General features: G+C 37.0%; 2 protein-coding genes across 7 annotated transcripts in view; both read left to right on the top strand.

Moving 5' to 3' along the window:
• Ipk1 (Inositol phosphate kinase 1) overlaps nucleotides 1–25864 on the top strand; it is a 248619-nt gene that overhangs the window by 131107 nt on the left and 91648 nt on the right. The gene's annotated exons all lie outside the window — the stretch shown is intronic.
• Nucleotides 9372–17872, top strand: LOC144476464 (protein BTG2). Its single transcript, XM_078193435.1, has one exon. The coding sequence runs from the start codon at nucleotides 10173–10175 to the stop codon at nucleotides 10689–10691; it is 519 nt and encodes a 172-aa protein (XP_078049561.1). The 5' UTR covers nucleotides 9372–10172; the 3' UTR covers nucleotides 10692–17872.

The following is a 25864-nucleotide window of genomic DNA, read 5'->3' as shown; positions in this document are numbered from 1 at the left end:
TTTTGACAAGTATTAATTATCAGAAATGGATTATAATAAACATAATCGTAGCATCGTATTGATCGCGCGGCGCCGCTTTTAGAATAGAGATATGCCCATGCAACACCCTTGCTTACGTAACTTGATAATTATCACCGTAAACTATCGTAGTCTGATGTGACAATTACGATCGCGTTATCGATATCGGCCGTTTCCGATGCATCGGTAGTAATGTTCTTATTGCGTTTAATGGTGATAAGACGTATTTCAGTTAGTCTTGAAGCCAGACGATACTTGCGGAAATCTAATACTCACGATTCAGATACTATTGTTAATCGCAATCAACGATTGCGTTCGTTTTAATCAAATACGATGGAGTAATGGAGATAAATCTTGATAGAATTACATCAAAATATGTTTTCGATGCCGTTCAAAAATCAATTATTAATCGTCTCTTTCAATCGATAATTAATGATTAATTTCATCGATTGATTAATTCAATGGTCGTTTTTTCGAGGATTAATGCTTTCAATCTACCTCTGACGATTACGTTCTCCAATCGATTTATTCATCTGTGGACATTTCGACAATTAATTTTAACCGTTATTATCAATCATTTAATAGAATTAAAAATATCATTTGTTTGACGCCCAACACTGTTACGAAGTGATGTGTAAACTGCGGATTTCTTTGCAATATGCATGTAAATTGTACTTGCTCTTTTTGTAATTGTTCGAAATATTTTTTTATGCAGTATGTAGTTTACAAGAAAATTTAAAGTGAAGGAGTTAAATGGGCACACCCTGTATAAGACAATAGAATCTATTTCTACGCATCGCTCTTATCAGCACTCTTATCGTTTATCGTAGCTCCAATACACGATACCAATGCAAAAAGAAGTACTATAATACAAACAGAAGAAGAAATTCAATTTACTCGATATGGACATAGAATTATTATAGTAGATATATATCAAGTATACTAAATTACTGTTAAGTGTAGCAATCATGTAAACGCCTGAGAGTTGCTATACTGAGAAGAACATTACGAAAACTGAGATTTCTCAAACTTTTGTCAAATCTTTTTAATTCAATTTACAATTATCCCCGATATTTATAGTCAATTTTCGATTATATTACAACTAGCTAAATTTACTAATTAAATTAATCATTTTCGTTTTTCTTGCAGCTACGTACATTTTTGTACTATACAAAAGATTTGAACAAAATTTTGTTTTGATTTAGAAACAAATAACATTCATATTTACGTGTTGTTATAAAGGAAGGATTTAATTTTACTCTATTAAATATGTTTGTCATGAAATAAATGAAAGACCCATTACTAAGTGTTACGAAATTATTATTCTTAAAAATCCATTTTCAGATTTGCATTTTTATAGATCCTTTTATAAAATTCAACGTTGAATAAAGTATTTTTGTTGCAGGAGCAACATGAAAATATTATTGAATAAAAATATTATTCGAATTTTATAAATTTGCTCGTACGTGAAATGCATAGAGATCCTGCGAATGTTTCGGAAAGTGTCCGATCGTATCCTGTTGGTCGGACGGCAGTTCCAATTATTTGAAGAGAAAGTTGCAAAGTAGAAGGAATTAAGGGAATTCCTATTATGTGAATTACCTGTCCACCGATGGGTTCATATAAATGGAGTTCCGCTGTATACAATTTCCATAAATGGTCAAGTTAAAATCAATTGACCGTTCAGTGTCGCTTCCTTGGTCACGAATTAGGTGCCCGTTTCAGATAAAAGCAGGTAGAGTTCTGTGTCGAGTACTTCCCTTATTTTACCTGGTGGCTGCGTAGATCTTATCCGGTATCGCTTGAATAAAGTATACATATTCCGTCACCCTTTTGTTCCACGATTTATTTAATAGTTGCACACGTAAAACTTGCTTCGTTGTTTTCGATTTTATACATTTTAAATATCCATAACCAATACAGTAGAATAATATTTATTTGAATCTGATTTAAACCAAGTAATATTTGTGTTTATTATTCAATTAAATTCGCCAATTTTCATACATTTGCGTATACAAAAAACCTGTATCTGAATAAAAATAATTAAAACATATTTATACCAATTTAGGTTTCCTATAAAATTATATAAATACTTGTAACTCCTCCGTTATACATTAGGTTACTGTAGAGATTTGACTCGGAGGTGTAGGATCGCGGGAAAGAATTAAACACTATATTATATATTCATTATTACAACACGTATCTAAAAACTACAGAACATGCACAATATACGACCTCACTCGGATACAGACGAACAGAAAAGAAGGAGGTCGTCTCGTCAACGTGTAGAGTACGATCGCTCGGCGATCGTCATCTCTTCATCATGGTTGCCCAAAAGCCACGTATCGCAACGCATGGGGACTACACACATACATGGTTAGGGTCCCATTTCCAACAGTTATAATATTAATAAAATACATATTTACGTTGAGTCATAAATTTCTTGGGTACAAAAATAAATTGTTATACTTTCTTTAATTATTTCTAATTATATTAAATTTGAATTTAATTTAATTATAAGTTAATCTAATTGTTATATCTTCTATCCTTTTCTATTCTCTTGACTATTTTAATATCGTTTTTATAATTTCTCTTCTCATCAGTATGATAAATTGGAATTGTTCCGGCTATAGGATATTGAAACGATACCTTAATTAAATTGTACCACAAGTTAACGCCTTGTTTGTATACACAATGGTTAGCATAGAAACGTAATTGAACGCTCAAGAATACATGTGTTATTACGGAATACTAGCTATTATAATAAACCAGATCAGAACTACGTCCTTGCTCGAAATATTGTAAATTTCAAATCATATGATATTATTTAATGATTAATTTATTTATTATTGAACATATTATATTACCGAACAAGTATACTTGATTAATAAGAAACTCATGAACAAATGGAAGTCAACAATTTCCTATAGTACACTGAATTATTTACATCATACCTATTCCATTTCCTGAAAGATGTTAATGTCAGGGCAAATTATAATTAGAATTTGTATGAAAATGAGTGACAATAACATTTAGTGTTTCATCCATATTTTGTTGCAATGTTCAGTGAAACTTTTATGTTTTGACATAATGTGTTTCTACTTGAGAATATAATAACTATTCAAAAAAGTTGCGATTCAAATAAAGTTTCTTGTACATTTTAGCAAAATAGCTAATTTCAGCGAATTTATAACAGTTTAGCATACCGATATGCGTCAATAAATGTAGAAATAAAATTATGTATGTAGATGTGATTTGCATAATTTAAATATTGATGAACGTTTTATTGCGGTATTCATATACATAAACAGCATTGCATTATTATTGCATTGTGTTATATAAAGTAATTAAGCGTTTCATGCAAAGTATCAAGATACTAAAATCTGCATTGTTAAGCAGGAATGCAACTTTACCGTTGCAATCTTTTGTCATACATGTAATTATCATTAATCTTCGGTTGATAAAGGATTCTTTATTTAGACGAACTCGTTACTCACGTTCACACGAGTAATTGTTAAACCATGGTTCTGTGGTCTTTCGAATGGGATGAAAACATGAAAAAACAAGCGATTTACAAGAGATACATAGTTGCACACAACATATTCAGAAAAGTTGAAACACGATGAAAAGTTGCATGCAACAGCTGCATCGAAAGCTGCATGATTTGCTTCTAGTTTCCTGGATGGCCACCTTCATATTCGACCTAAACCAGTGGTTCCCAGTTATCTGTTGTAGGTTCACGTGACCTCATAACTTACAATGCAACAGTTCTTCAATGTAAAACGAATTCGAAACGATATAATACGAATCGCTACACAAAACGACTGTAAACTTAAAAAAGTGATTATTCTCGGTCGCAAGAAGCTGCGCGTATTTGAAACATGTATGAAGCAATTAACATGCGCGCATTAAAATGGCTTTTTATGCAATCATTTGTATAATATTTCCTCCAATGTACGTACTTGTATCTTATAATTTAATACATCGACGATGTGTCTCATATACAAAGAGTCTAAACGGTCGACCATAAAAATATTTGAGTCGAAGCAATCTTTATTTAATATGTTCGTCGCCGACAATTAGACACTAAAATCCCCACATAATTAAAGCAATTTAATTAATTAAAATAAATCTAAAAAGTTCACATTTATCATAGGGGATGACATTAGAACTATTTCGCATTCGAAAAATCATAGTCGAATTCATTTTGCTCGAATATATTGCAATAAAAATAAATTTTCAAAATTGTTCAGATATTAATGTCACCCAGGTATGGGTGACGCGGCGACGAACGTGTTAAGAAAGCTTGGAACAGAAGTTTTTTACTTTCAGGAGGCAATAAAACAATAGAATAAAAATAGACAAAGAATATGCTAATACAATACTCTAGTACTGCAGCTTTTTCTATATTCTGTTTATTCTATTCTATATAATTTCCTTTATCCTTTACTATTTTTCTATGCATGAATAGAACAAACGTACAACGTCTAAATAGAAAACAATGACCTCGATACAGTAAAATAAAATAATATCTGATCATAAAAATGAGTTTTTCTAAACATTAATTACTAAATAATTGGAAAAATAACTGATTTCGAACCGTTATGTAAAATGCTTTATTTGAGAATGAAAATAATATTAATCCATTTGAAATAATAAGAATTCTAAACAATGAATTATTTCGTTAAATTATGATTTCAAACGTGGCGAAAAAAGATAAGAAATTATTTTAGGAAACGTTTGCATCAATGTACTTCAAGCAATACCCCCCCCCCCCTCTCTCTCTCTCTGTATAAATCTCAGATAATTATAGAATAAAATAATTCTTCAAATAATTATAAAATCAAAATTCTAAATAGTTATAAAAATGAGAAATATTTTAGGTAATGTTGTTTCAAAAGCATTACATAGAAATGACAACCCAGAAGTCTGCAACAGATTGGCCCGAGTGCGATGCAATATTTCCCGAACAATATACGTTCGAAAAACAGTTGAGAGTCGCTGGTCTAAATCGTAGAGCCGCATCAATAGAATCAGTGAAAAGCGAGAGGGGGACACGGCGAGGGTCGAAAGGGTTGCACAACGGGCTGGCAACTTTTTCGATAGCGGAGCAGTGGGGTTCACAAAACTAACCTGGCAGTCGTTTTCATAGAAGAGAAGGCAAGCTGACTCGTCACGTGAGGGCACATTTCGTGTATTTTCTAGCTGCCTGCATTAGTTTTATATTATTAAGTACGCACGGTTTGGGGTGGCGGACGTGGGCACCAAAGGGGCCGAAACGCAGCAGAGAGGGGTCGGTTAATGTTCATTGGGGGATCATGGATCGCAGGTCACCCTCGACCATCAGGTATGTAGTAGACGACGGTACCGTATCCTTTTATCAAGTCTGGCTGGGACGGGCGAATAATCCAGCAGCAGTAGAATGAAATAAACGAGGGAAATTGTGAGAAAATCGATACGCGAACCTCCCCGACCATCCGGCTCAATGAAGGGAAACACAAGACAAATGAACTTTGCTAATTTCGTGCCGGGAAAGAAATCTGCCGTGACGAGCTCGTCCAATTTTCCGGTGAGCTGCCGATCTTTATGCAAATATTAAATTGAATAAATTGCTGGAAAAAATATGAACGCTCCAACACTCTGTGCTCTCTTCACTGTCCCTTCTATTGCTGACAACTGACAGAATTATGTAATTTGTTCGTAGCAGTACAGAGGCTGGAATTTTTCAGAGTTAAAGCAATTGTGACAGATAGCGTTTCCAGCCGAAGGGAAAATGAGTTTGTTCGCCGTTTGTATCCGGCTTGGCGTCTCTCATTTATTAAATATTTAGAACGAGGTATCGGAAACTCAAATGAAACGGAACTTTTCATCACGCTTTAGCAGCTAATAACTTGACTGCAGATTTTTATACAAAATTAAAATCTGCAATAATTCTAAAAAAAAGTTAATTTTTTATCTTAATAATTTTACTGTATCGAAGGAAATGTAACAGTATTTGTAAATTTTTTTAATATGGTCTATTTTTTCGAATAAGGGAGAAGTTTGCGATACTGTAAATGAATACAGATCATGGAGAAGACAAATAATAATGAAAATACTGCAAATTTTAATTAAACAGAAACTTTTCTAACACTTACAATAAGTTGAGAAAAGTGTAGATATCATGAAACGAGAGTTTTTCTTTGTTCATTGACAGACTCTGCAAGTTGAAAACACTGGAAGAGTTAATTACCAAGTTTACTTCTCTCACATTTTTAGAAACCAGAAGTATATAAAAATCACGATGAGAACAGACAAGAAGAAAAAGTCGCGGGAGCGAACAAAAATCGGAAGTTAGCACAATGAAAGCTTGTTTCGAACTTACACTGTTGTAACTCGCAGTTGGGCGTGACTGCGTGAAATTCGTTTTATCAAACTGGATAACAAAAAGAGAAAATCGGATTGTTCCAAATAAAAAAGGAGAACGGATGAGATACGATAGAATACCGTATCCTGCGGTACACAATGTGAACGAGTAGAGTGATATTTATCTACCCTGTGAAAAAAACAAGAATGGTCCGATTGTTATTTACTGCATTTTCAGAGAAAGTTACGCATTCGTACATATTTATAATGCATGTCGATAACCCGCGCGAAAGCCATTGTGTTATAAAACAAAATCTGTTTTTGTGTCATGCGAAATTGCAAATAATTTTTGCAATGAATACTTTAACGTGTTACTACTCCGCGGAGTCATTGAATTTTTAATGGTAGTATTAATTAATGCAATTATTTAAAAAGAAAAAGTATACGTAAGTTACGTAAGCTATTTTTGTCGTAACGAGAAATTATTGATTCTTTCGCCGAGGTGAAACAAAATCGATTCTTTATCAATGTCTCTCTTGTATTAACAAGAACGACCAACACTATGGAACGAAGTATTAAGGCTAAGTGGTGATCGATCGTAAGCTTACTCACGCTATGTATCAACCAAGAATAAGTTGGTTTTCTTTTTCCGCATTTCAAACTTTTATTGCAGAATTTCAACAAACCTTCGGATCATACGCGTTTATACAACTTTCTCTACGTTTTCAAACGTTCGGTATATTTGTTAACACAAAATCATTTATCCGCTACGAATCTTTGTGTTTAAAATTTAATATAATTTAAAATAATGTACTCTTACATACTCTATATACTGTAATATACTTCTCGACAGAAATAATCGATTGAAACATGCGAATAAAAAATGTAAGTTTGAAATTCTCTTTAAAAACTATTCGAAATTATATTAATTTTTAAATCGAATCAATCGATTGACAATCACATTGGACAAAATTTATTTTAAAAATAAACATGCTTTATTCTTACAAGCTACAATTTGAATTGAACAATTCCTGTGATTAAATATTTAATCGTGTTTGGTGTTATCATTAACCTTTTCGTTGTCTACGCACATTTGTTGCAACGCATCGTCGAACGCTAGAATTCCTTTCAATAGATCGACAATAAGAATAGAAAGCGCTCAAAATCTCAAGACATTGGTAAAACGGCAGGAAAGTGTCCCTCAAGTGACATTATAAAATTCTCCATGATATACCTGGCAGTCCGAACGGTAACTTACTATTTACCAACTAGTTATAAAAGTTCCCTTGACGATTTCTCTCTTTAATCGGCTTATTTCTATCGGTCCGAGTATTAACAGAAGAATTCCGCTACGCGTAAGGTTGTAAATTGAACTCGATTGGTAGGAATCCGAATTGCCGAGTAAGAACAAACGCTGCACAAATTTTAATTATTTCTGGACTCGTGAATTATATTTCACTAGTTTCCACAATAGAAGGCTGAGAAGATTCTTCTGCAATTGTGCGTAAGTCTAAAAAATGATCGAGGAAACACCGTTTTCAAATTTATTCATGTTTTTAATTATTGTAATAATTATCGCGAGTTCTTACATTTTACTATGTTTTTTTATCATAAATGTGCAAATCTGCTGATAACTATAACTTTTATGATTGGAATATGGAAAAAATTCTTTGCGTCAGGCCTTGAAAATATATTTGCAAGACATATATAAACTATTACGAGCAAGAATATAAACAAAATTCTGACTCATACAACTGTCTCTTGTAATAGCGTCTTCCAGAAAGATTTCATTTTATACTACCCTTGTTAAAAATATTCAGCCAAACGAATCCAGTGTCTATCATTGTAGTTATTCGTACTTTTTAATGTCAAAATTTTGTATACTAACAATAAAGCCAAATGTGATAATAATAGTTGTTACATATAAAGAAAACAATGATATCAAAATCGAGGAAATTAGACACTGTCTTAACGGAAAATTGCATTCAACTGTTTAGCCGAAGTGTTTCAATGCTTCGTTGTTGCTGAATTTTTTTTATTATTTTCCCACAATAGACTATCTATTATTTTTAATTTAGTAAAAGTATTCATCTCTTATTAATATTATATATAATAATATTACTTTTACAGTTATAATATGTACACTGTAGTATTTTCTATTTTAGATATTCATTACCATCATTCGCAATAAAGTTTTTTTCTAATTATAAGCATCTGGCTTAAAAAATTGCAAATCCCGCGTTGAAAAGAAACACATATATTTAGTTTAATAATTGCTATTTTAATCATGAATAGTTCTAATGCCTCCAAATTTAATGCATAAGATACGTCGAAGTTACCATTTACAAACTGAAACGAAGCTGAAAAGTAGCAGATAAAATCGTCTGTTTCTATTAACTAAAGTAACACGTAAAACATGGATATTGGTGTGGCAAGAATATATCAACATTGCTTTGCAACGTCTAATATCTGGGAACTACGAGCGTGAAACTGCTCAAACGTAATTGTACGTATACATCTGACAATACAATTACTGTGAAATGTATAAAAACTCTCATTAAATTATTTACATGCATTTCGTGAAATACGTATTTTGAAGTTGAAATTATACATCATAGGAGCGAAAGAAGCTCTACACGTATCGAAAAAAAAGATATTATCTTTGTGGTAAGACTCTAATTTTACTGTTGGAAAGTATTTTCTCCGGTTGGTCGGTTTCGTATGAACAAGACCATACACGTAATCTTCTCCGTAACTCGATTTTCGGAGAAACACTCTTGTACGGCTCCAAAATCGCCCACTCTTATAATGACGTGGGTATAAACCGGTTGAGAACTCTTATTCGCGCAGACGATCCGTATTCGGGACGCAGCTGCAGACGTTTGCGCAGCCGGGCACGCGCAGATTGTGAGCACGTGATGGCCGGCTGTGGTAGGGACTGCCGCAAGCCAATCGTCGATGGCGTACTATCCCCGCTTCGGGCTGCGCGAACAAAGAGACAAAGCTACTTGGTTCGTGTCGACGGTTGATGCCACTAGAAAGTCGTTGGTAGTCGGTGGGTGCGGTTGTTCCGCGATAAAGAGTAGGGCGCGTCGGTTTGGGCATCGCGAGAAAGTTTATTCCGTCGTTCGAAAGGTGTACAGAGTGAAAACACAGCGTGGGAGAAAGAGAAGATTTCGAATCGAGGAAGAAGAGGAAAGGTTTAACCGTCGGTAGTGATCGTTTGAAGTATATCGAATATATATCTCGCAGTCTGTCGCTTCTCGCGGGTATCCCAGGGATCGGAGAAACGATTTGGAACGCGTAAACGATCGTGAAAACAGAGAATCGAGTCACTAGCTGGTGTGATCGTATCCGTCGGTCTAACAAGACCGTCACAACGAATTCAAAATCCTTCGACCGACACTTACGATTCTCGCGAGGCGAATCGCATCGAACAAACGACCTGCTGGAGCCGCATCGTCGTCGTTGTACGCGAAAGAATCATCGAGAACCGACCGGTACTCCGTTTTCGCGCTGGAGCGTCGACGAACGGATACGAAGTGCGACCGTGCGACGTGGCCGCGCCGCCATTTTGTGAAGATTCCTGAATACATCCCGCCACGAACAACAACGGCCCCTCTCGCGCCGTGACCCATCTGATCGAGGAAGAAACGGCGTTACGCTTCGATCGTCGCGCATCGTCTCTGACTCCGTTTTCACCATCGGGGAAAAGGGGCCGGCGCGGGTGGAAGAGGACTGGAAGAGGTGTGACATATACAACATTTCCACGTAGATCGATTCGACCTGGGTGACTTCGCTTAGCAACAATGAGACTGGAAATTGTGTCAGCGGCGGATTTTTTGGTGCATCTGCTGCGTCTGCAGGCGGGTCAGCTGTCCGAGCGACAGCTCGAGATGTTCAAGTCATCGTTGACAGAAGTGCTCCGCCACCGTTACAGGAACCACTGGTTTCCGGATCGTCCGAACCGCGGTTCCGGTTACCGTTGCATACGCATCAACGGTAAAATGGACCCAGTGATCGCACAGGCAGGTGCGAATGTCGGATTGCTTCCAACGGTGTTGCACAGTCTGTTCCCGAGCGAGCTGACTATGTGGATTGACCCGTCGGAAGTATCGTACAGAATCGGCGAGAACGGGTCGATCTGTGTACTCTACGAGCGCACGGAGCCAGACCCAGAGGAACAACACCAATACCAGCATCCCCATCAGCACCACCACCATCAACAACAACAACAACAGCAACAACAATTCGAAAGCTGCAAAGATTCATTGTTGTTGGAACACTCGCAGTTTAGCGAGCAAATCGCTGCGTTTGTTTCCAGTTGAAGCGTTTCACGGAACACGCATTCGTCGTCGCGACGACGCTAGACGTCTCGCTTCGTCTCTATTGGACGTGCATCACGCTCTCGGACTGATCAAAGCACACGCGTCTTTTTTTTCGTGATATATGTGATCGTGCTCCCCTCTGGTCAAAGTGGAAAAACATAACGTATTTTTCACTCCTGTACACGAACGCACGCGCGCGCGCTCTTCTCCCCTACCGTTCATCGAACGGTGTTCCCAGCCAGAAAAGGGAACGTCGACGAATACCAGCAAGAGTCGAATGTATGGGAATCTAATGAAATCGGATTTCCTTGGCCAAATTTTGATCCGAATTCTGTGATCCGACGGGTCACTCCACCGTTTGCGTACTACGACTGACTCTAGTCCAACCATCGTGCGCGAGTCATCCTCCGAGCATTTTTCGTGGATCTCTTCGCGAAAGGGAATACAGTCATGGCAGAAGATGCGTCATCGTTATTGTCAAATGATCGGGAAGCTACAACAGCAAAACAACGCGGCGCGCGTGTTCGTGTAGCAACAATGCGACCAGACCAGACCAACGGTCATCTTGCGTCCCGGCGCGTCTCGCGAGAAGATCCGGGGCTTTTCTTTTGTTCCAGCTACAAAGGGGGAAGGAGCAGCAGCGAGACCGCCATTGCAAAGTGAAAAACTGAAAACAAAATGGGCGAGCTCCGCGAGGAACTCTCTCTCAGCCCGACAAATTGATCTCAGCCTCCTCTCGCGCGCGCCTCCGTCGATCCTGAAAGGACGCCGCGCGGGACCGGGGAACAACGAACCAGTCTGACCCTCTTCTCTGTTCCGCAGAGAGAGGAAAACGCAAAAAAAACGAGCCTCTCTCCCTCGAGAAGAATTCAACATGTTTTTACTGTCGCAAATCTCTTTTCTTCCACGAAGTCTCTTTATCTACCATTCTAATCGATTACTCGGATGCCTCTCGTATTCTGATGTTCTTGGTATGTCTCTCCCTACTACGGCGATCGAAAAGAAGAAAATCGTGGACGAAGATGCCTGTAAACGCAGAGAAATTTACAAGACCAGAAGGAACGAACAAAATTCAATTGCATCGTCGCCAATAACAACATCCGGTTGAATATGCACACTCTTCTGTCGTCAACTGTGATCGTCATGGATATTTCTCCCTTAACCTCGCACTGTGAATGCAAATTACCACCGAGCCACACACAGACACCGAAACAAAACACATTACCAGTCACTCGGGAAAGAAAAACGAATACGCGTAGCTCGATTTTAGTTGCCACGTGATCGAAAATTACAGAGAAGGGAGGAGCCCCATTGATCTACCGTTAATCCATCGGTTTTCTGAAATCCTTAGGAGTCGATTCGGACCCTACCTTCTCCTCGTGGGATACGTTGCGGCCGACGGTCTGCGACCTCGCCGACGCTGCGGCGTTCTATCACCGCTGCCACGAGTACCGTGGAACACAGCGGTCCTCAAGTATTGTTTTTTTTCTGGATCATCCATCGTCCATCATCGTCTTCATTGGTCGTCAGCTGCTGAGCCGCCTGAAGCTTGACCCACACCTTTGGTATCGTTAACACAATAAGAACACACGTTTACACTGCATACGTACAAACCTTTAACAAAAGCGCGAGTTTATATGTACATATATATAGGTATTATGTACCGTAGGGAATCGTATGCACGCGCGAGACCGAACCGAAAATTCGACTCGCGTGTGTATCACGTGTCGTGTCGTCAAATTGTATATTATCTGTTTTCTCGTGCAGTGGAGAAAGAGACTGAGCGAGCGAGATGAACGAAATCTTTCCGTATGCGTGATCTGCGTGTGTGTGTCTATGGACCTGGCTGTGTGCATGAACGAGTATATTCATAGCTGTGTGTATGAGTGAGCGGACGCGCGACAGAGATGGAGAGAAAGGAGAGCGTGCGTGGATGTTAGCGAGAAAGGGGGCAAATAAACAAAAATATGAAGTAAGCAACTGTGATTTTCTTCGCATGAAGGGAGGGGCGCGTTACATCGTGCATGACTTATACAATTATCTTTTCTGGTGTTTCGGACGCGACCGAATGCGCGGGTGTGTGCATGGACGGGCACGAATGGGGATCGTGTAAACGCGAAACAAACGTTATCAAGTGACTATTTTTCGATCCATAGATTCCCACTTGGACAATAACGTTCACCGATCGGCTGTTCTTTCGTAATCGCTTGCTTCCTTCCAAGGGTTCTCGGGTACTTGGTTTTTCGTTTCGATGGTGGAACAGTTTATCGCCATTTAAGAATATTCCGAAGCGAACTGTTACTCGTTCAGTGTGTTTAACGTCGAACTGGTTCTCTCGCGAATGTATCGCCGATCCTCGTACGCGACTGGTTTTTCTGAATCGTTTTCTTTCCTCCCCGCTTTCGATAGTTTTTGTCTGTATCAATAAATAAGCACACTTTCTTTGTAATAGTAGTAAACGAAGCTTGGTCCATCTCTAAAAACGAATTTTTTTACCGATAGGACAGCAGGTTGAGCTATATCTCTCCTTAGATGCAGCCGCTTCTGGAGGTGTAGGGGACAGGTTTTGTCATTGTAGTTACCGGTGCAATAACCCCTATAGAAATCAACTGCGTTCAGTTACTAAAGTCAATTCTTTTTATGTGATTTCTAAGAAATCGCAGGGTGTTATCGCTTTCACGCTTCCCTCCGAGTAGTAGTTTCGCTAATTGTGAGATCTCCTTTGCAATCGAACTGTTAAAGTCGTCAAATTTTATGGTTCCAAGTTCTAATTACGACAAGAAACATCCGTTGTAACAGTTCCAAACTAGTATCGTAAAAATACCGAAACGAAATTATCGCAAGTTTGGATTAAATCTTATAAACCAGTCGAATATTATTCTTCTTTATAACCATCGAGCAACTGTATTTCGTTAGGAATGTTGATTTTTGACCTTTTGTCTCTTGACCGTCTCGGGGCTATTTTATTTCGTTATCAATTTTTATAAAAAGTTCTTCTCGTTGTGAACGCTAGAGAAGCGTAAAGACTCCGAAATTTTCGTAAAAATTCGTAACCATTGAATGCGACCTCGCGGTAAGAAAGAAAACGTTGAAAAGACTGCTTTATGGTTCTTTATGGGAATAATAATCGAACAGTTAGAGAGAAACGTTTTGGTATGATTCGGTGTTCGGGTTTCATTTACAGCCGTACCGCAAATGTTAGAATAGTTACAATTCTCGATGTTTACGATGATCAAAGTGTGTAGACTACCGTGGTGTGTGCAAATAGATCTGCTGGAGATAGGAAAAAAAATCCGTCACCTGAAAATCTGTCGTTTCAAGAGACAATTCACGCGTAATCGTTCGATCGTTTCGTTCTAGTTCCTCTCTCTCTCCGGCGACGCGTCCGGTTTACAAGCATTTTGGTGAATATTCGGAAAGGTAACAAAACGGATCCAGCGCGAAATTTGATTCAAGAACGTCGACCGTTGTACGTGCCACTTTGCGACGAATCCGAAAGCGTACATGAAAATTCAAAATTCTCGAATCGGAACGCTAAAATTATTCGACGGAATGCTTTTACGTTTCTTCGATTGCGTAGCCTTCGGATTGGTTGATGACTTAATCGTGAAAAAATGCTGCGCGATCGTGTGGAATGGGGGACAGAAGGGAGGCAGAATGAAAGCGAGCGAGAAAGAGAGAGAGAAGTATGTTTGTGAATGAGAGAGCGAAACAGAGGATGCCGGGAATTTTGTGGCATTCAGTGATCGGATCAGAAAGCCCTGTATGTAGCAATTATAGAAACCGTGTCTGTGATTATATTAAGAATAGAGAGACAATATAAGCAATCTCTGTGTGAACGACCTAATTAGGAGCGCGTGTATCCATGGTTCTACGGCACGCGTACACGCGGCCGTTTCGCACCGATATGTAAAAGTAAATGTTTATAAATATGTTTATATCCGTTAGTATGCGTGGCAATTTTAAACGAATCATTCTCTTTTAATCAACTCACTTTAGCGATCAACCTATTCGCGGATTGTGCATTACGTATATTTGTGTATAAATATATATTTTTAGCTTTATATCCCATATCTTTTTTCCGTTTCGATTTTCCTCACAGAGGAGTAGAAACACGGGGTTCGATCGTTATGTGATTCCTTTATATATGTATTTCACCGTATTCTTTGCCTTTTCATCTTGTAGTATTTAACGATCACCAATGCGTTTGGTTTATTCGATCGACTCGCAATGTTTGCCATCGTAGATGGACACATGTTCGATTAAAATTGCTAAGCATGCATACCTTGCGAAATTACTATAGAGCGCGCGCAAAGGGACGTGGGAACGACGACAACTAAAGAAAAAAAAACAACAAAAACGAGAAAAGAGAAGATACACCCAGATTCGCTCTTTCAAAAGAAAAAAGAAACCGATACAATTCTCTCTGTGTGATGCGACGCGTCGTGTCGCTGTCAAAACGAGACGTGATGGTGAAAGTGTGAGAAGTCGAACGGCGACGCGTAGAAAATCTCGCACATCGTTTTTCATAGTCTGTAGATGATATGTGTATAATAATAGCTTGTACCGAAGCTGCAGCAGATAATGTTCCTTTTTTCCTGATTTGATTTCGAGCCATCGGAAGATGATAGTCGAGACGATAATGCAGCGGCGCAGACTCGTTCGATAGAACCGTTTGATTCGCGTGAAAGAGAGACAGACAGACAAGAGTTCACACATCCACAAGAGATACACACACGTACATACAAATCGACAACGCAAACGAACAAAAAAAAATAAAATAAGAGATCAGCTGTGAAACGTAAGGGAACACGCGTGACGAGTGATAGAGAGAGAAAGAGAGCGAGCGAGAAATTTAGCGAGAGAAAGACACAGAAAGAAAGCAACAAAGCCACTTGTAAAACCAATTGTGAGAATCAGAACGAGAGAGTTTATTTCACGAGCGAATTGTAATTACTATATATACATATATATACTTATATATTATATATACATACTTATATATATATATATACATCTTGTAACTATACATACAGTCCTTCAGGAAGAATTTGTACAAACCCGCTGGAATAAGGCACCAGCAAGTCTGTGATTTTAGCTTGGTTATATTCAGTATTTTTTTAAATAAAACGAGACAAAATCAAGATAAACGATAAAAAAAAGAAGCAAGATTCGAACTGCGAAAGATATGTGCGAGCAAGAGAAAGTTCTGCGTGCGAGAAAAGCATAGTCTGCCTACGCGAACTGTGTTTGTGTGCATGCGAGGGACGGGTGAGAGGAGAGAGTATGCGTGCGCGAGAAAGGGGAGGGAGCATTTCAGAGAAAGAAACGTTGCAAAATGCAGACGGCAGATCTTCCTTTACATGTAGTTTTAGAGATTTAATCGAACTTGAAAAATCACTCGGAATTTTCGACTGTCAGATGTTTCGAGTGTCGATGAATAATCGTGTTCAAATTTATAAATACGATATCAATGAAATTCGAGGTATCAAACCTTCATGATTGTACATATGTCGCGCCGGTGGAACCGACGTATATATTTTCATTTCTTGTGGACAAGATGTCCATACACTCGTCACGTATAATTGTCTTCTTTTTCGTTTGCCATTGTGGAAGGGCACGGCGTTTTAGGAAAACACAAAGTTGCTACGTCTGTAATTTACTGTTAGCTAAATAGAACACGCAATATTAATTTTCGTTTAGTTTTTGCATGGCATCAACGTGGAGCCACCGAAGTCATAGTGTTAACATGATTTTATGAATTATTCGCGAGTTCAATGAGTATAAAATTATTAACCGATAATTTATGAAATTCACTGAAATTACAAGCGTCTTCCGTCCACATTTTCCGTTTACGTTCCTTCCTCTTTCTCGGGGAGATATGAGAGAGAGAGAGAAAGAAAGAAAGAAAGAGTATGCGTGACAGACTAAAGCAGACGGTAGTCAATATCACGAATCGAAGTGGACAGCGGACAGCGGAGTTGCGACGACCCGTAAATAAATTCTATTCATCTCGTAAAAATATCAAAACCTTTCGATACATTTGCAGAAATTATGCATAAACAACCTGTACCAAATGTTTTCTCGGCAATTTTCGGGTATGTCGCACCTTCGGCTCCTCCGCTGCACACAAACAGTGCAAAACTGTAGTATATGCCGCGTGTCTTTCTTTTCTGTGGGGTTGACGAATTTGTTGGGACACCAGGAAGGAGAATGCAAGAGAGAGAGAGTGAGAGAGAGAAAGGAAAGAAGGATATTGAGGAACCGTGAGATTGCGAGAATGAACGGAAGAGAAAGATTGAACGAACGAGTGAGAGTGAGGCAGAGGGGGACAAAGAGGCTGAGGGTGAGAAAAGAGCCGAGAGAAATAGGGGATCGACACAGTAAGAGAGCGTGAGGCCCGGCAGGGGTGCTCAACTCGGTTGAAGTGGGCCGTGGGTTCCATCGTGGTAATATTAATTGTGATGCCGAATTATTGTACTGATTAGGGAGAGTTCATAGCGATTTTAATACGCATCCACGTTACGAGAGACGAACAAGAGTCGATAAAAAGCGAATTCTCAATGAAACAAAAAAGACTCCGACCCAAGGTCATCGAGATCCGAATTCGGCGGCCCTGTTGGCCAGTGCACAAGAAGAAATACAATACACGTGTACACACGCAAAGAGACATCACACACACATACACACAGTTTTACATGTTGCGCGTAAATTGCGAGCGAGTTAACGATCGATCCGGACAAATCCGTATGAAGAAAAAATTGCTTTGTCAATAGTCATTAACGGAAACAAACGAACACACAAACAAATATACACAGATACACACCGTACACGCATGCGTGGAAAACGAAAATGCACTTACACATGTTACACATACACACCTTTGACGAGATACACGGAACAGACACGAGGAACACGTTACGTACACTCTCGAATCTGTAGACTAGTAGGTTTACTATTAATTATTACGGATTATAATTATTATATCTATTATTACATCAATGTATAATTATATTTAGTTTTTAGGTTATTATGTCTATCATTTCCCGCTTGTACATACGCCGTGAGCTCGAAAAAATTAAATCTTTATCAAAAGAAATCTATAATTTTTTCGACTGTTTTTGTACAGAGATAATAAAAACAAAAAGGCCTCGTGCTTATGAAATTTCATGAATATAAAATTCTGTTGTTCACTGTTTTAATTTTATCGACCACCACCGCTACCTGCACCCGATTCTCCATTCCAATGATCCACGAGTTAACAGTTATGTGCTCCGACTTTTGGATATCGTGGGCTGCGATCTATATATACGATTGCAATTTAATTTTTCATCTACACCTACCTCGTGCGGCGAATATCCTTCGTTACATTAGCGTCACGTTTTCCATTTAAATATCAAAGGTTAATTTTACGGAAACGAATTTTATTAATAATTCAATTCATCGATTTCAAAAGTGGGCTGCTCGAATATCTGACGTAATTGGAAAACTCCTGTAGCATCGAAACAAGAACATTTACAATGGTTTTAATAATACTTTTATTTTTGATATCGATTGCAATAGTTCAAAACATTATTTGCTCCCTTTCTGGAGATTATATTTCGCCTATAGCAATGAGTAAAGTATCATTCAATTGTTTAATAGAAATCAGCGCTAACTTAGTAGTATACCATATTGAATTCTTATCACAAATTTGAATTATAAATTTTGAGTAGATTTAGTTGAAAATTTCGAATTACAATACATTTTGATTACAAATTTAAATATATTTGTAATAGAAGTTGTTCTAAGATTGAGAAAAAAAGAAATATTCAAGATTTTGATCACTCGTATCAATGTATGCGATAAAGTTCTTTTTATCGAAAAATACAACGTTATAGAATTATAATTTTGCGTACTTGGTATTAGTTTTGAAAGATTTAACATTTGCTGTACACTGGTATTACCGTAATTTGTTGTATGCAAACATTTCCTTGCAATATAATTGATTTTTGAATATCTCATAGGCATTATTTGCGAAGCAATCAGTGTACCATTTATGCAGACCAGTTTTTTTCCAAGGGAACGGTAATTTGACCGGTATTACAAATGTTATTTAACAAAGTGCAGAAGTTTAAAGTATAATTGGATGACGTTACGATATAGATAAGTGATAACTAGTTGAAACTGGAGTTGACAGCAGTAAAATCACTGCGCGTCAATCGATTCGAGGTCAATCTATGACCTCTATGGTTGCTGTAAAAGGTTAGCTACGCTTGAGACAAATAGAGATTAAATCTTTCTTATAAGTCTAGATTTTTTTTATATTGCTTTTTTTTTAAATTTACATTAAGAAGACATGTATACCTCTTTATACTTAGTATAACCATTACTATTATCAACATATGATCCTTATTAAATACATTCTTATGAATACTATAATTCAAATGAAAAAACAAAGTGCATTTCAAAAGAAATGTCATTAGTCTATTTACGATTATTCAAGTTGATTGTCTCTCATTATTGAGTGTCTCGTTTATCAGGAATTTCAGATGTCTTGCTTATCAACAGGACACATCTGTTTAAAACGGGTTCGTCAAGGGCAGCTTGCTGAATATAAACTTATTTGCTGTGAAGGAAAAATATCAGATTTGACTTACGTCGTTATTCAATACAACATGGCGGTGTTTTGAAATGCGAGTTACATTGAGTTTTTAGATTATCTATACCTAAAAATGGGTCACGTCCAGAACAATGTTGAAACTAAACTATTGGTTAAATGGGCAGAAGAGTCCACGAATATAGCATACTCTAAATAAAATATTGAAAAATATTTTCTTTTTTAATCCAATTATCGTATTCAAAATTAATCAGGTATTAATCTTCGTCATAAAAGAAAGAAAGAAAAAGATTGCAAAAATTATTAAACGATCTTTGAAAAATAAAAATACAAAGAATAGAAACTCCATTAAAATATTGAAATCTACTATGAATATTAATTAAATGAATTCGTTAACATCTAGCACGTCAATACGACGTGAAATAAGTAAATAAATAAAAAAGTGCTCAAGCAAGATATGCGCATACGCTGACTGAAGAGAATACTCATAGCTGTTAACTTTTTCTATAGTATAAGTAGTTAAAGTATGCGTACGTTAGATCATTCTACATATAATAATACAACCTTGGACGAACGTGTCGTCTTGTACAAGTCATTTTCAAGTTATTATCACGTATATAATGAAACTAGTTAACCATGTACTATATAGTGAGTCACTCAATATGATGACTTAATATTATTCGCAAATTATTCACAGTATGGATAATGTGCCAAATAACAATTACATTGTTCAATCTTGTTACTCCCACAGTGAGGTCGAATAAAATAAATCAAAATTCTCCAGATTAATCGGAAATCAGCGTGAGACAGTTAACAGAATTATTTCAATATTTTCAATTAAACGAATTTTCTAGAATTTCTCAGCTATTGATTAACGACTTTAAAATGACTATTAGAACACTGTTACTGCGATTGATATGGTCTCGGCAACCTTAGAATTTCCAAAGGACGAGGGATCGGACAATCAACAAGTCCTAGTATGATAAATTAAACCAGTTTCTAACTTGCAAAGAATTTTCAAAAATTTTCAAAAATTGATTTATTGCGGTTTACGTATTGGAATTAGACTTCTGATCTTTTTGCAAACTAAAAATAGAAGATAAATTGATTTACTTTTCTTTCTTTAACCTTTTGACTACTGTTGGCGCCTATTGGCGTCCGGAAGAATGTTGGCTTCCCGGTATTGTAGACGCCAATAGCCGTCATGATCGAATCTCGACCCCGTTTATTATCAAATCTGATTAATTATATATTGTGTAATATTTATGTTATATATTGTAAAAAAAGCTTGAAATTATTGTTCACTTCAAGTAATATTGGTTTAATGTAACAGAATTCAATATTTTGAATATTTTAATATACTTCCTCAGAAATGCACGTCCAACGAAAAACTACGGCCGTGCCGAAGTCTGCCGTAGCCAAAGGGTTAATAGAATAGAATACCGTTTCTTTCGTATGAACTAAATTGTAGAATTGCCTAATCAATCGAATTCTATTTTGAATGAAATCATCTGATTTGAACAAAAAGTGTCATTAAATGAATGAAAAATCAAATAGTCTTCTGAGTATGCGAACCAACTAGTATCTCGAATGGTTATCACAAATGTAGTTTCAATTCCATTTGTTTAAATTAAAGATAATACATTGATATTACTTATAAATTTGTTTTAATCTTTCTACCAGTTTAAATTTTGCCCGCTTGCTTTTGTCACAAATGCATAAAATATAAAGTCTAATTATTTTTTTTAATAATTTAAATCTAATATAACCTTGCACGGAGTGATACGTCAGTCGAACGAATTCACAAGAATTGGTAAACGTATTTCTATTCGCTGCTGTTAGAAAACTTTCCAAGGTACGTACACTTCATGTATTTTTCATATGTACGCGTATCTATTAATTGATCATATTTATTTGTTCCGTCTTTTATTATCAGTATTCATGCCTGAGGTATTCGTACTATATACATATATGTATATGTATTTTGAAACAGAATACAATATGATTAACACGTTCAAAATCGGTGCATTTTTTCAAAGTCCGTACGGTCGGAGGGCTCGATATTATCAGTTGTGTATTCGTCTGGCGGCGCGTGTTTGTTTTGCTATTTTTTCTATTGGCAGTGGCTTGAGTCTGAAATCAGACATTATTGCGTGACATTGTTATAAAGTACTTATAAAACTTTATTTACGAATTGTGAAATATATGTACAAATAAAATGCAATGCTGTGTACCGCCGGTGGTACACGCCGGGTTGAACGTATTAATATTATAAAATCCTAAATATGGAATTGCTGATAGCTGTCTTTTACATAATTTAATTTGTAATATGTAAAATGAAAACATAACCGACGAATTTAATGATTAAACGGAGAAATGCTTAGAATTTTTATTTAATTGTGTATTAAGCCCTAAAATGTTGCAATGAATGAAAAGAAAATAATTTGTATTTGTCTTTTTTTGAAAGTTATTGTACCTATATCACTAGTGTTTCATATTTGAAAATTAATTTCATATGTGGTGCAAAAATTTCTTCAATATCTTTATTTTCTAGATTCAGTTCGATTAATTAAATTACTTTCATATTATTGGATTTTTTTTAGTTAACATTCGACATCCAACGTGGTAAATAAAATTTTCCGGAACATTCTATTAACGTATGTATTAATACAATATATGTTATATGTCATTATGTTTATATGTTAAAAATAACGATAATTTAGTTCCTAACAATTAATTAAAATTCTTGCATATTTTAATAAGACATAAGAAAATTAACGTGTCTAGGATGTTTATCGTCAAAAACATGTTAAAACAAAATGACAAATCAAATTACAAATGATCCTAAGCATTCCCTACGTTGACATAGATTGTACAGACCAAAACTTTTGAATCCTAAAAGTGCCATAATTATGAACAATTCCGTTATGTTCCCTGTGTTGGATCATCCGAGTTCAAAGGGTTAATCAAGATCCTGCAGACACGGAGTACTCTCCTAGATTCGTGCACCAAGAAAGTTGAAGAAGGTCGCCGTTCCACTCGATCGCGAAGTAGCGAGCGGGAAATCTACTTTCCAGAAAACAATAAGGCCTCGTGGATCTTTTTGCTTTCCCAGACCAGACCACTCATATTAACCGGGTTCGTACAGGAACGGCTAGTTTTTGCTGGTCGTTGCGAGAGCGTGCGAACTTGAACACGGCAGTATCCGTTATCAGAAACTCGCCCGCGAAAGATCGGCGATGGATCCCGCGGTGACAGGTAAATCGAGAATCGCTGGAAAATTAACGGGCATTACTCGGCAGACCAGCTAAATCGTTGATTGCCGATAACCGTGCGGCTAAACTGGTTCCGCGGGAACGATACATTTTGCCGTGACCGATGGCGGCCAGGAGAAAGGGTATCAGGAACTCGCTACTACCATGAGAACCCGACACGCCATGTTCCACGAAGTCGAAGCCAGTCGAGCTTTCAAGTTGAAGACCAGCCTCGATTCCCCTGGAAAGGAGACTGCGTCTGTCGATCGGCGCTCGGATATTAAAACGTATCTAGGCGAAAAGAACGTGTTCCTGCCGTCGTCTTGCTAACCGGTCTTTCCGTTTCTGTTATCAGTCACAAAAATCCATTCAAGAGTCTCGTTTAATGGTGTCATGGTACCGATGCGATGCGCGCGGCGCGTCATCATTTTCTTGAAGAACCCGCGATCGGTCTTCGACTTTCTTGCCCCGTCGAGACCTGGGCGAGAAGTAATTTTCTTTTTGAGTAGACACGTTAACACGATGGATGCCGTGGAGGTCACCGATAACCGACGAAGCTAAATGTAGAAACGCATGATTCGAGTCAATGCTCGCCGATAATTTTTATGGACAACGAGAAAGAAATTTTGTTCGCATACAAGTGTCAATTACGATTAAGAATATTTGAATCAAAATGATAATTTTCACAAAACTACTTTTTTCATAATAGTTAGTTATGTTCTCTGACAACAATTATCGAATAATATTTATTTATAGCAATGCTTATTATAATTTATATGATAATACGTAACAGACTGGGATAATTCTTTGTGTGAGTCCATGTGTTAACCGTTGTCTAAGTTCATCTATTAATTGTGAAAAATGTTGATCACAATCTTTTAAAATGCTATATAAAAGAAAACTTCATAATAACACAGTAATAAAAATTCTCGTTAAGTTGTCATTTCCAACAAGAAAGTCGCGTTAATTTGCTTTCCATAGTTTTAATTGCATTATACGGAAACTGACTTTGATGTAGAAATCTCTCGTTTTCATATTAATATACTCCAACGCTTTCTTTTACTGCCTTGTTAACTCGGTCTTTGTTGCGTTTAATTTCATTTTTATGCAATTTGCACAAGGTTCAAAGAATTGTTAGCCAAAGCGATGAATAATTTGTTGTAGAATCATTGCTTTGTACAGCGATGGTGTATAATTCTGTCACGGTTAAGTAATAAGTACTCGTTTAGAATTGTAGTTGAAAGGACACCGTTTATCTGTAAGGTTAAAGAAAAGTGGACGTTGCGAAAAAATTACGCGACAAAATTTATCAAATTGATGCCCATAGAAATGATTGTTACTCGTTCATGCAGTAAACAGTACACGAAAAATATTTCACCTTTTTCATAAAGAAAATCCAAAATTTTTTTTCTCTAAACGAGCATTAATTTTTATATTTACGTTTCATACCGATTTTTAGTCGACCATATTAATAATTTTTAGTTGACCATATTAAATGTTATCGTAAAACAAAGCTAAAAGGAAATAAACCAAATACACAAAAAATCTTGAAGATGAAAAACAGTTTTAATTCTGCTTTTACTAAGTTAGAAGAAAATCTTCCAAGTGGAAGTGTTAATTAGCTCATTAGCATATACATCACCTTTTGCATCTCATATAGCTAAGAACTACAGTAATTATTAAGTCTACAGCTATAAATTAAATCGACATTCATGTTTACAAAATGTTCTATTTTCTCAAATCGTCTGCGCATAAACCTGCAAATTTCCAGAACGATGTGTGCAATCATTTCTTGCTTAATCGCCAAAGGTTATTGTTTCTCTTCTTGACGAGCATATCAATCTATGCATCACGAAGAATGAAAGTCATCAACCTAGACTTTTCAGATTTGTATTTCATTGTTCGAAACACTGAACCGTATTGGTTCTAATAATTTCTGATACCAACCGTCTATAAACATTAAAAAGTTGCTTCAATTTGTTTATGGCCTATAAACCCCAGTACACCAGAATATCAGTAATCATTGATTATTGATATTGAGTCGATATTTCTCAGATAGTCAATGGTATACCGATAATGTCATAAAGATATTCCTAAGATAAATAGAGAGGCCGATCGTATAGTTTTATCACGATGCATGCTTTATGTGTGGTAAATTGTAAATGAATCAACCCACGCTGTTTTATGAAAGCAGGAGGAAAGGAATAAATTAGTCTGCTTCCTGGCCACACGAGGACCAGAATGTTTATTTTTATACCCCTAGGTATGAGATGTTCTTAAATTTTGAAGTAGTAAATTTTTATTGTGGACAAAAATGAATTCGCTTACAACAGCAGTGTATTGTGGCCAAAGTTGGTCACGAACATCAGAAATCCAGGCAAGCGTTACGCTTCTGGTTGGACAGAGTCAACGGAATGGCAGCGATTGAACTCGAACGGTGCGAACAACTGCGGGAGATCTGAATCGGCGTCGGTCGGTCTGCTTCTTCTTTTTTTCGTCTACAATACGAAATTAATTCACGAGGAAAGGGGTTAAATCCCATCAGCAAGAAAAGCGGGCACGGTTCAACAACCCGTTCCGAAACGTTCGTAAGGTTTCACGGTTCGGTCCGCAACGATGTGGGACAAATACGAGTCGGTATCGCGAGGAAGAGAGGTCTTTCGCGTGTGAAATGATGGCGAATTATTGTGGCGAAGAGGAAGAGGAGCCACAAAGAATGAAAGGGTAAAGAAGAGTGGGAGGAGAAGGAGGAGGAGTTGTCGGTGGGCTGGTGATGGTGGTGCGGCGGCGCAGTGCACAGTGTGTCGCGTATATGGGCGTTCGGTACAAAACCAATTAATTTTCGATCTAGGTACCCTAATACCTTTTTTTAAAGAATACAAAGATACATCATTAAAAAATATGATTTGTTTAGAAGAATTAAAATGATTTTAATTCATTATAAAATATAATTTTTTTGGCAATTCTCGTTATTGTACTTTATTGTATTGAGTATCGAGTAAATTCTGTTCGAAACATTATTTTATTGGAAAAGTATTATGTGAAAAAGTATTATAAGGTGTATATGTGGACTACACCACTATGTGTAACGATATGTTACGCATTTGAAATCGAAGTAAGCTACGTTCTTTTGTTAACATTTTGATATGAATAAACGTGGAAGCTAAGCGTGAATTAAACATTTTGATTTTGTGAATTAAACATTTCAGGTATTCGAGTTTTATACATTATACGACATACTGTGCGGTGGCGGTAGTGGAAAAGGTGGCGCAGGGGAAAGAGGAGGTTGGAGAAGGTTGGAGGAGGAGACGACCGATGGT

Source organism: Augochlora pura, chromosome 10 (genome assembly GCF_028453695.1).
Source record: "Augochlora pura isolate Apur16 chromosome 10, APUR_v2.2.1, whole genome shotgun sequence".
Taxonomy (NCBI): Eukaryota; Metazoa; Arthropoda; class Insecta; order Hymenoptera; family Halictidae; genus Augochlora; species Augochlora pura.
This window is presented reverse-complemented; position numbering and strand designations above follow the sequence as displayed.

Coding starts and splice junctions, on each gene's coding strand:
- LOC144476464 (XM_078193435.1), top strand. CDS start 10,173: ATGAGACTGGAAATTGTGTCAGCGGCGGATTTTTTGGTGCATCTGCTG.